The sequence below is a fragment of the Chelonia mydas genome, chromosome 11, assembly GCF_015237465.2.
Source record: "Chelonia mydas isolate rCheMyd1 chromosome 11, rCheMyd1.pri.v2, whole genome shotgun sequence".
Taxonomy (NCBI): domain Eukaryota; kingdom Metazoa; phylum Chordata; order Testudines; family Cheloniidae; genus Chelonia; species Chelonia mydas.
This window is the reverse complement of record NC_051251.2, coordinates 46,507,165-46,519,219: the sequence shown is the minus strand read 5'-3', so window position 1 is coordinate 46,519,219 and position 12,055 is coordinate 46,507,165. Positions and strand designations below refer to the sequence as shown.

Here is a 12,055-nt window from a genome sequence, read left to right as displayed (position 1 = left end):
GCTGCGGTTCCCGGCCAATGGGAGCTGCAAGGGTGGTGCCTGCAGACAGGGTGGCGCACAGAGCCACCTGGCCAGTGCCACACCTCCACATAGAAGTCAGAGCGGGAACATGCCACTGCTTCTGGTAAGCACGGCCTGGAGCCTGCACCCCGACTTCCTCCCATGCCCCAATCCCCTGCCCCAGCCCTGATCCCCCTCCTGGCCTCCAAACCTCTCAGTCCCAGCCCAGAACACCCTCCTGCACCCCAAACCCTTCATCCCCAGCCGGAGCCCTAACCCCCCTCACGCACCCCAACACTCTGCTCCAGTCCAGAGCCCCCTCCTGCACCCTGAACCCTGCATTTCTGTCCCCACCCTGGAACTCACACCCCCAACCCAGAGCCTGAACCCCCTGCCCCACCCCAACCCCTGGCCTCAGCCTGGAGCCCCTTCCCATATTCCGAACCCCTATGCTCCACCCACAGCCTCCCCCTGCACCCCAAACTCCTCATCCCTGGCCCCACCCCAGAGCCCTCACCTCCTCCTACACCCCAACCACCAATTTCATGAGCGTTCATGACCCACCATACAATTTCCATACCCAGATGTGGCCCTCAGACCAACAAGTTTGCCCAGCCCTGTGCTAGCCTATGTAACTCTTTGGAATTTACCACTGTTGACCTTATCCTCCCTTCCTCTCCCTCTCACTGTTCAATCATGCTCACTTGTGAATCCTGTCTTAAATTAGATTGTAAGCTTTCATGGCAGGATCTGTGTCTGCATATGCATTTGAACAGAGCATAGATACAAGGGGGGCTCCCAATCCTAACTGGGACCTTTGGACACTACTGTAATATAATAAATAGCAGGAAAAGTGAGTTCCATTAGACTGTAGAATGGTTCCCCTAGAGAAGTGATACCAGACAATGGGGCTTCTACATTTAAAAGCTAGATTGGACAAGACACTGGGACAAATGTGTATAGGGTACAATTGGGGGCTTGCCATGGCATTGGTATTAGAAGACCCAAGAATTTTTTTCCCCCAATCTCTGATTTCTATTGCTCTGCACCACCATAAAGATTCTATCAATTTGTTTACTATTACAAGATCATTTATGGAGTATATCAGGCAATAATTTCTTTCTCCACTTTGCCCTAAACAGAATTTTCAGCCACGAGCTTCATACTCATAGGTATTAATCTCTTTGTTGCTTCTGTTAAACTAATGTAACTTACAAAGTTTGCAGAGCTGTCTGTCTACTGTTATACCGAGCAGGGGTATTCTATCTGCAACCCAAGATCCATAAACCTGGAAATCCTGGACGCCCCATCATCTCAGGCATTGGCACCTTGACAGCGGGATTGTCTGGCTATGTAGTCTCCCTCCTCAGGCCCTAAGCTACAAGTACTCCTAACTATCTTCGAGACACCACTGATTTTCTGAGGAAACTACAATCCATCGGTGATGTTCCTGAAAACACCATCCTAGCCACTATGGATGTAGAAGCCCTCTACACCAACATTCCACACAAAGATGGACTACAAGCCGTCAGGAATAGTATCCTCGATAATGTCATGGCAAACCTGGTGGCTGAACTTTGTGACTTTGTCCTCACCTATAACTATTTCACATTTGGAGACAATGTATACCTTCAAATCAGCGGCACTGCTATGGGTTCCCGCATGGCCCCACAGTATGCCAACATATTTATGGCTGACTTAGAACAACGCTTCCTCAGCTCTTGTCCCCTAATACCCCTATTCTACTTGCGCTACATTGATGACATCTTCACCATCTGGACCCATGGAAAAGAAGCCCTTGAGGAATTCCACCATGATTTCAACAATTTCCATCCCATCATCAACCTCAGCCTGGACCAATCCACACAAGAGATCCACTTCCTGGACACTACAGTGCTAATAAGCAACTACAGTACCCACCTGCTGAAGTAAAGAAACAGATTGACAGAGCCAGAAGAGTACCCAGAAGTCACCTACTACAGGACAAGCCCAACAAAGAAAATAACAGAACGCCACTAGCCATCACCTTCAGCCCCCAACTAAAACCTCTCCAACGCATCATCAAGGATCTACAACCTATCCTGAAGGACGACCCATCACTCTCACAGATCTTGGGAGACAGGCCAGTCCTCGCTTACAGACAGCCCCGCAACCTGAAGCAAATATTCACCAGCAACCACACACCACACAACAAAAACACTAACCCAGGAACCTATCCTTGCAACAAAGCCCGTTGCCAACTGTGTCCACATATCTATTCAGGGGACACCATCATAGGGCCTAATCACATCAGCCACACTATCAGAGGCTCGTTCACCTGCACATCTACCAATGTGATATATGCCATCATGTGTCAGCAATGCCCCTCTGCCATGTACACTGGCCAAACCGGACAGTCTCTCCGTAAAAGAATAAACGGACACAAATCAGACATCAAGAATTATAAATTCAAAAACCAGTCAGAGAACACTTCAATCTCTCTGGTCACTCAATTACAGACCTAAAAGTGGCAATTCTTCAAAAAAAAAAAAAAAAAAAAGTCAAAAACAGACTCCAATGAGAGACTGCTGAATTGGAATTAATTTGCAAACTGGACACCATTAACTTAGGCTTGAATAAAGACTGGGAGTGGATGTGTCATTACACAAAGTAAAACTATTTCCCCATATTTATTTTTCCCCCCTACTGTTCCTCACAGGTTCTTGTCAACTGCTGGAAATGGCCCACCTTGATTATCACTATAAAAGGCTCCCCCTCTCCCCCCACTCTCCTGCTTCCAATAGCTCACCTTAAGTGATCACTCTCGTTATAGTGCGTATGGTAACACCCATTGTTTCATGTTCTTTATGTATATAAATCTCCCCACTGTATTTTCCACCGCATGCATCCAGTGAAGTGAGCTGTAGCTCATGAAAGCTAATGCTCAAATAAATTTGTTAGTCTCTAAGGTGCCACAAGTCCTCCTTTTCTATTTGCGGATACAGACTAACACGGCTGCTACTCTGAAACCTGTTATACCTTATTCATCCACAAGTCATCTCCACAATCTTAAAATTGTTGGAAGGAGAATCCGTCCAATTTCCTTTTCACAGAGGAAGTCCTTGATATACCCCTTCAAAACAACCCAAAGGAATGCAACATCTGCCTCGGAAATCTTTATTTTAGAATTTGGAGGAGTGGGAAATGTATTGGCAGCTCCAATTTTTTCAGTTTGCTCTTCTATTTCAAAGGAGCTGTTAGAGTAAGTTATTTAACAGTAGATGGCACTAATTTACCATGATTTTAGAAAACAATCTCTACCCATTTTTATTCCTTGAGACTTTTTTTTCCCCCCAAGTCCTCTCCCCAGCTGCCAAGCTCTCACTTTCTTCTTATATTAGCCTAACCACTCACCCAGATTTTTTCATTCAACTATGTACTTGGTTGAAATAAAACAGCGAAGGCAACAGTCTAAACATTCCATCGCACAAACTAATACTGTCTCATTCACCATAATTTCTTGATGTACCCATTAAAACAAGTAAAATAGAAATCAAAACATAGTGCATTTTTCTAATGAACACAGACAACCATCACTACTGGGTCCCATCTAGGCCACTAAGAAGTTAGTTACAACATGGTTTTATTTAGTAGGAGTACATGGGACCTTAGACAAGTTTTATAACTAGTTTGAAGATCAGCACGGACCAGGAATGATTTACTCTTACTCTAACATAAAAGCATTGACTTCAGTCAATTTACTCTTGATTTAGCCAGTGAGGTGGAAAAATAGCCATCAATATATGAAAACTGAATGATTAGCAGAAAAAAACATATTGTCCTATTTATACTAATCTTTGCTCACTGGATATTATGAAAGAAGGGGAAGCAGTTTTAAAGGCTCAGCCAGTGAGCAAAGGTTTACCAAAAATCAGTGAACAGGAAATATTGAACGTAAAGCTTATCCCAGGTCCCAAATCATTCAGATCAGATTATCCATCTAGAAGACTTCAAAAAAAGTCAATGCAAAGCTATAAAAGGAGAACAGACAAGTCCAGTCTTGAAATGGAAAATCCTGTCAGGATCCAGGACTGATAAAACAAAACAAAAACAGTATCACAATAATCAGCCACTTCTCCAACCACAATGTTATTATCATTGTTTAGTATTTGTATTACTGTAGCCTCTAGAGGTACATCTACACAGCTAGCAGCAGCCCACAGCAGTGAGCTCCCCAGATTGGCTCAACAGACTTGGGCTCGCACTATGGCACTAAAAATAGCTGCATGGATATCCCCTTCCCTAGCCTTCAGAGCCCAAGCCACAATGTCTACACAGCTAGTTTTAGCAAGCTCCACAAGTCCAAGTCTGCTGACCCAGGCTTGGAGGCTCACTGCCGTGAGCTGTGTATATACCCTCAGAGCCCTAGTCATGGACCAGGAACTCATTGTGCTAGAATCTACGAGCAGCTTACCTGAAGGTGACTAAGCGAAAAGCAATCCGTAGACGAATCTTCAGCAAAGCCACTGCTATCAGAATGCTGACTAGCAGTTCGCAATAGTTGGTCTGTAAAGAAAAACGAGGAAACTATGATAAGTTTGAGACAGATTTGGCAATTTCCTGCAATATCCTTGGGAGATTTTATTGAATTAAAATTTATCTATCTTTTAGGGTCCATTGTATTAAATTAATGGTTTATGTACCATTGTGGGCTGGGATTGTATTTAACCTCTCTAGGAGGGAGACGGGGTGTAACCCTGGGAAGTGGTATAAATGTCAAAGGATATTGAACAATGTGCCAGGCAAGAATGGGTTTTTGGGACAAACAGGGTCAAGTGCTTTTCATGGGACTTTCTAGAGGGAGGCGACTACAAATGCCCCACCTTCCTCCGGTTATGCAAAAACCCAGCCTTTTGAAGCTATGCCCTGAGGAGAGGATCATTGCCTGCTGATTATGGAATTTCAAGATCAAAGGCTCAAAGGAGAGACTAACCTATTCATGGGTGTGCTTGTTCTGAGCTCAAGTGGTTATGAGCTGGTAAGCCACAGAAAAAAAACCCTTTGTGGGGTCTGAAAGACTAACTCCTGCCAGAGCCCTTGTTGGAGCTGGGGAGCCTGGCTTGTCTAGGCATTCTGGCTTGCTGGGAATATCACAGGGTAGCCAGAGAACTGTGCTGCCTTCACACCCAGTTAGGGGGAAGAAAGATGCGGGTCTCTGCCCAAGAGAGGTGACGGCTGAGGAGCCAGGAGCCAAGAGCGGGTGTCCTTGCTGGACCACAGAGGAGGGAACTGTGACAAAGTTTATATACAGAGACTTTTAAATCAAAGCACATTAACTTTATGCTTTGCTGAGATACCAAGACAATAGATGCCTTTGAAAGCTAGAAATAGAATGGTCCCATTTCCAAATCATCCATCACAAAAAGCAAAATTTGGTGGCAACGTGTGGGGTTTTTTTGGGGGGGCGGGGGGGATTGCTTTGAAACATGAGAAAGTACAAAAGGCTCTCTCAGAATGTCCTACTTGGGAAATGTTGACTAGCCGTCGGATACTGGCCATCTTTTACATTTGTCTTACCTGTGTTCGAGGTGGCGAAAGAAAATTGCATTATGCTGCTGGTACTAACCCCTTACTTCCTCCTAGGTTCCTTCCCCAAAGCTGAGCCAGTGGCCACCCAGATACGCATGCAGTCAGTGCTCCAGTGGTTTGCTGCACTTCCCCCCTCCCACCCAACAGCTGCAGCAGATGGCAGGGCTGTTCCTTCCTCCAGTGAAGGGGGAAAGGGGACACCACATGAGACCACTAGCCTCTGCCAGCCTATCTCCCAGTCTAGAACGGACTGCAGGGAGCTGAGGGCAATAAACAGTCATAACTTCACATTACGGCAGGGATCAGAAAAGGCCACACATACACTAGGCCTTTGCAAGTGGTTGTCAGACCTCTGAAAAAAGCCAGAGAATTAGATTTTGTTTTTATCCCTGACAGGCTCAGAGTCCACATGCAAAATGTAGCCTGAGAAAATGCCCCTGAAAACATGACAATCAGGGGATCAGTCTAAGCACAAAGGGTGAGATCCTCCTCCCTGTTCCCCTGCCTCATCCCCATTCCCTTTACTCTAGGTAAGATGGCTGGAATAGCATAAAGGGGGCTCTAAAAGCCCTGGTTCCACCCATGGAAAGATTCTCCTGGTACAGGAACTCCAAAGGCAGCCATAAGACTGCCTGCCAAAGATACCTTCACAAGCCCTAGCATTTTAGATGTTTTGGGGGCAGGTGTTGACTGCAGGCTTGCAGAATGAGATACTGCAGAGATTTCAGGTAGCAACAGTGCCTAGTGGGCATTCTGAAGAGACCACTGTTACTTAGACAGGCCCACAGGCCCCTTCAGCCTTTGGAGAAATCCAGGATGTGCAAGCATGGCTTAATGTTACTGTAGCCCCTACCCTGACCCATGGGCTGAGAGTTCAGTACCGTGCCTCTTAGGGTATGCCTACACAGCAATAAAATATCCATGGCTGGCCCGGGTCAGCTGCCTCAGGCTTGCGAGACTTGGGCTGCGGAGCTGTAAAATTGCTGTGTAAATATTTGGGCATGAACTCTTGGACCCCATGAGGGTAACTCAGAACTGCAAGTTTTGCAGCAGACACCCATTGTACATTTCACAATAACACTCCTATAGTACAGAACTTTATACATCTATGAACTCATGCTGCCTAAGATGGAGGTATATATAATACATATATAGTAAAAACTTTGAGGACCAAACAGCAGTATCACTAATTGACATATTTTCCCCAAAATATTCAATAAGGAATTAAAGCACCTGCATTCTTCTATCTGCAAAAGAGTGTTCAAAAGATGCTGAAACATAATTGCACGACTAGTTAGCTAACAATAACTATTAATCATTGTTGCCTACAAGACAAATTACACTGAAGTGAGGAAAATGTTAACCAAATCAGACTCCATATGCAAATGAAGCATCCCGATTGACTACAGTCAAGATAGTTAAATCCAAAGCAGACTGCAAAGAGTTACAAAGGGATCTCACAGAACTGGGTGACTGGGAAACAATATGGCAGATGAAATTCAATGGCGATAAATGCAAAGTAATGCATACTGGAAAACATAATCCCAACTATTCATATAAAATGATGGGGTCTAAATTAGCTGTTACCACTCAAGAAAGAGATCTTAGAGTCATTGTGGATAGTTCTCTGAAAACATCCATGCAATGTGCAGCAGCAGTCAAAAAAGCTAACAATTTTGGGAATCATTAGGAAAGGCATAGATAAGACAGAAAATATCATATTGCCTCTATATAAATCCATGGTATGCCCACATCTTGAATACTGCATGCAGTTCTGTTTGCCCCATATCAAAAAAGATATATTGGAATTGGAAAAAAGTATAGAAAAGGGCAACAAAAATGATTAGGGGTATGAAACAACTTACATATGAGGAGAGAATAATAAAACTGGGACTTTTCAGCTTGGAAAAGAGATGACTAAGGGGGGAATATGATAGAAGTCTATAAAATCCTGACTGGTGTGGAGAAACTAAATAAGAAAGTGTTATTTACTCCTTCTCCTAACACAAGAACTAGGGGTCACCAAATTAAATTAACAGGCAGCAAGTTTAAAACAAATAAAGGAAGTATTTCTTCACACAATGCACAGGCAACCTGTGGAACTCTTTGCCAGGGGATGTTGTGAAGGCCAAGACAACAAGAGGGTACAAAAATGAACTAGATAAATTCATGGAGAATAGGTCCATCAATGACTATTAGCCAGGATGGGCGGGTGTGCAAAACCATGCTCTGAAGCGTCCCTAGCTTCTGTTTGCCTGAAGTTGGGAATGGTTGACAGGGGATGGATCACTTGATGATTACCTGTTCTGTTCATTCCCTCTGAAGCACCTGGCATTGGCCACTGTCGGAAAACAGGATACTGAGCTAAATGGACCACTGGTCTAACCCAGTATGGCCATTCTTATGTTCTTATAAAGCTGCTTATGAACTTCAGAGCTATAGCGCATAGATTCCTAATATTTCAGATAAAGACATTCCCCAATATGTGTACTGCTTTCTTGTTTCAGGAAGTTGTATTGCCTCTCATGAAAATAAATCTTTATGACCCTCAAAGCCTAATTCTGCTTACCGCGCATAGATCCCAAATCCCGGGTTCTAGCGAGGGTCCGGTGTACTTTAAATCACTTTCTGTTACATCACATTTTTGCATCTGCTTCAACATCCCTCAGCTACTACTACTTTGGGGTGGGGGGGAGGAACACACCTCTTTTCCACATTTCACCTGTGTTGACAATTTCACAAATGTGTTTAATTGTGGGGGGACATTTTGAGGTTAATCAGGCAAGGCATTTTTAATAGACAGGATAACTTTTATCCAAGGATGAATCAGTATTACTCTACTTTTCCTTACACCAAAAAACCACACCTTACCTCTATTCCCTTTATGTACCAAAAACACCCATCTGCCATACTGTGTACGCAGTAAAGATATTAAGAAAGAGTGCTGTTGGTATTCGAGTTACATGATTTTGGCTCTGGTCCATAATAGAAATATTATCAGCTACTATGCTGGGCTATGCAGATGTACAACGGTACCTTCCTCACAACCGCATATGGGTTTCTGATACAGATTCAGAGACTCTCCTCCCTTTCCACCATTTTGGAGCACATATTTGGCTCATACAGGTTAGAAAAAGGTGCAAAGGACCCACTGAGCTAGACAGATCATGGATAAAATGGCACAGACCCCAGGCAACAGAGAGTTTTCCTGGAAGAGGGACAATCGCACAAGGTGCCTGCAACCCATGTTCCACAATCAGGACTGCAGGTGTCCAACTCAGCCCCCAAAAAAGGGCAGTGCTGGCTCATGAAGGGCATGCCTGGATGTCGAAAATGTGCACTGCCTCTGTCATAAAGCTTAATGTAAAGCTACCTTCCATCACAGAACACAAGGGAGCATGACACTTCACCTGCCCTCCACCAAGGTTAATGCCCTCTGGATTCAGTGGCCTCCCACATGCTTAGATTGGTGTAATTTGTACCAGCCAGAGGAAGTCAGTCAAGCCCATTCCATCTCCTCTGTTTGCATTGTAGCAAAGGCATCATCTCTTCAGAAAGTTTGACAAAGACCTCTTCCCCAACAGACTGCAAGAGGCCATAAGGAGATTATGAAAGGGAAACTGGGAAGAGCAGGAGCCAGCCAAGATGAACAGATAAAGTGGAACACTGAACACACTTTCCAACTAAACTAGGAAAGGAATGAATGCACCCTCCCTGCGCTGCATGGCTGGTGTGATACTAAAAAACAAAATCATTTAAACCATTAAAATATTCAAAATATGCCAGTGCAATTTATGCATTCAAAAACATTTAGGCTGACAAAACTCTGAAGAAAAGAGAATATAGGAGTCCCTGATTTATAAGCATGTCTGCATTTGATGGGTGCACAGCACGGTAATTAACAAATAGTGGAATAACTAACTACGCTCTACTTTACCCTACTTGCCTCTCAACCAGCTAGGATTCTCATCATGCCAACAGTCCAGTCAACTAAAGGCAACTTACCTAAACATCAGAATAGTATTTCTGCTATCATCTGCCCGAGTTTGTGCATCTGGCAGAGAAAAGAAGAAGTAGTGCATTGAATCTGTTTATTAACATCTAGCAATATTTGGGTTACTTGTTGCAATGCTTTGCATCATGGATACTACTAAACCCAAATGCAATAAGCTTTTATATCAATATTTCAGATTTGGGTGGGAGGTGCCTACTTATGGGGACCTAAGAGTACTCTCACCTCAGTGCTTCCTTTTTCCCATTTGGTACTCTGCTGACTCTGCCTGGGAGACGAGCTCAGATCACTGTCTGCAGCCAAATATGCACTAAACAGTGACAGCAGGGGACACCGCTACCATAAGCCGTGACAAGTCTTCCCTCAAGGAAAGTGAAGGGGCGTCACAGCATGTGGAGGGCATGAGCATGAACTCCCCCAAATAGCTGGCTAATTTCAGGCCTCTCTTTCTGTAGATATGTACGTGTGTGTACACTCCCACCTGCCCTACCTGGAGCAGTAAATATCAAATGGAATTAACAGTGGTATTGCCATTAATATGTACTACTAGCCCATTACTATGGCCTTCATTTTCAAGAGTTACTCGTGATTTTGCCTGCCAAACTTGAAACATCTTGAAGGGGTCTGATTTTTGGCAGCTGGCTGCTCAACTTCTGAAAGTCAGGTACTCCTAAGGAATCACAAGCTCGGTATTCAAAAATCACTAGACCCTGGAAACATAGCACTATGTCTCTTACATCTCAGATGTACAGCCTGTATTTGTGAAGCTCTATTCAGAAGGTGCCGGAAAGAAGTCGCTGTTGCATAAATGCAAGTCATCATTAAATGAAGAATTTTGTTTTCCAGCTAACAAAAGCTTCCTTCCAGCTAACTTTGCAATAGTTTTTTATATTGGACATTTAGCAGAACTTTATGTTTACAGCACAAAGCAACTGAAGCTCTTCATTTCACTCCATTTCACTACAGTCTCCCTACAAAAACCCCACAAGCAAAACATAGCTACATTTGAGTTATGTAATAACAAATGCCAACTCTTGAGCATACTGGATAAACTAGTTCAGTACCATTTACAAGACATGACCTAAAAAGTACATTAGGCTGGCCTTACCACGTTAAGAGATACTTAGCGTTCTCCATGCAGTGTTTGACCTGAGACAAACTAAGACACTAATAGCAAAACAAAACAATACAACACAACAGCACTCAAGATAGTTAAGTCCCAGGCAGACTGTGAAGAGCTACAAAGGGATCTCTCAAAACTGGGTGAACGGGCAACAAAATGGCAGATGAAATTCAATGTTGATAAATACAAAGTAATGCACGTTGGAAAACATAATCCCAACTATACATATAAAATGATGGGGTCTAAATTAGCTGTTACCACTCAAGAAAGAGATCTTGGAGTCATTGTGGATAGTTCTCTGAAAACATCCACGCAATGTGCAGCGGCAGTCAAAAAAGCGAACACAATGTTGGGAATCGTTAAGAAGGGGATAAATAATAGGACAGAAAATAAATATATTGCCTCTATATAAATCCACGGTACGCCCACATCTTGAATTCTGCATGCAGATGTGGTCACCACAGCTCAGAAAAGATATACTGGAATTGGAAAAGGTTCAGAAAAGGGCAACAAAAATTATTAGGGGTATGGAATGGCTGTCATACGAGGAGAGATTAATAAGACTTTTCAGCTTGAAAAAGGGATGACTAGGGGGGGATATGATAGAGGTCTATAAAATCATGACTGGTGAGGAGAAAGTAAATAAGGAAGTGTTATTTACTCCTTCTCATAACACAAGAACTAGGGGTCACCAAATGAAATTAATAGGCAGCAGGTTTAAAACAAACAAAAGGAAGTATTTTTTTCACACAGTGCACAGTCAATCTGTGTAACTCCTTGCCAGAAGATGATGTGAAGGCCAAGACTATAACAGGGTTCAAAAAAGAACTAGATAAATTCATGGAGGATAGGTCCATTAATGGCTATGAGCCCGGATGGGCAGGGATGGTGTCCCTAGCCTCTGTTTGCCAGAAGCTGGGAATGGGCAACAAGGAATGGATCATTTGATGATTACCTATTCTGTTCATTCCCTCTGGGGCACCTGGCATTGGCCACTGTCAGAAGACAGGATACTGGGCTAGATGGACCCTAGCTCTGACCCAGTGTGGCCGTTCTCATGTTCTTAATAATTTGCAAGCCACTTTAAAAAATAAGCTTGCCATTTATAATAAAAAAACATTAATTTAAAAATGAAATTGTGTGCTAATGGATGACGCTGGCTGCTGTAGAATTCAGCATCGTTTAGGCATGTTTTAATAATCGCCAGCCTATTTCAATGGAAAGGAAAAGAACCACCCATTTTTAGTTTAAATACTGTACATTATACTGCAGATCCTCTTAAAAATGCCTTGGAAACTACAATAAAAAAGTCAGAGAAAGCAGCCACAGTCCTCCTTTTGGAAGTACAATGT

The 12,055-nt window shown here is 43.4% G+C and overlaps 1 protein-coding gene across 10 annotated transcripts in view; it reads right to left on the bottom strand.

Annotated features, from left to right (window-relative positions):
• The window catches only part of ITPRID2 (ITPR interacting domain containing 2), a 60,509-nt gene that overhangs the window by 18,799 nt on the left and 29,655 nt on the right, over positions 1-12,055 (bottom strand). For all 10 annotated transcript variants that reach the window (XM_037912097.2, XM_037912093.2, XM_043525069.1 and 7 more), the window contains one exon: positions 4,454-4,545. In XM_037912097.2, the coding sequence (XP_037768025.1) occupies positions 4,454-4,545 (92 nt within the window). The remainder of the gene's footprint in view (positions 1-4,453; positions 4,546-12,055) is intronic.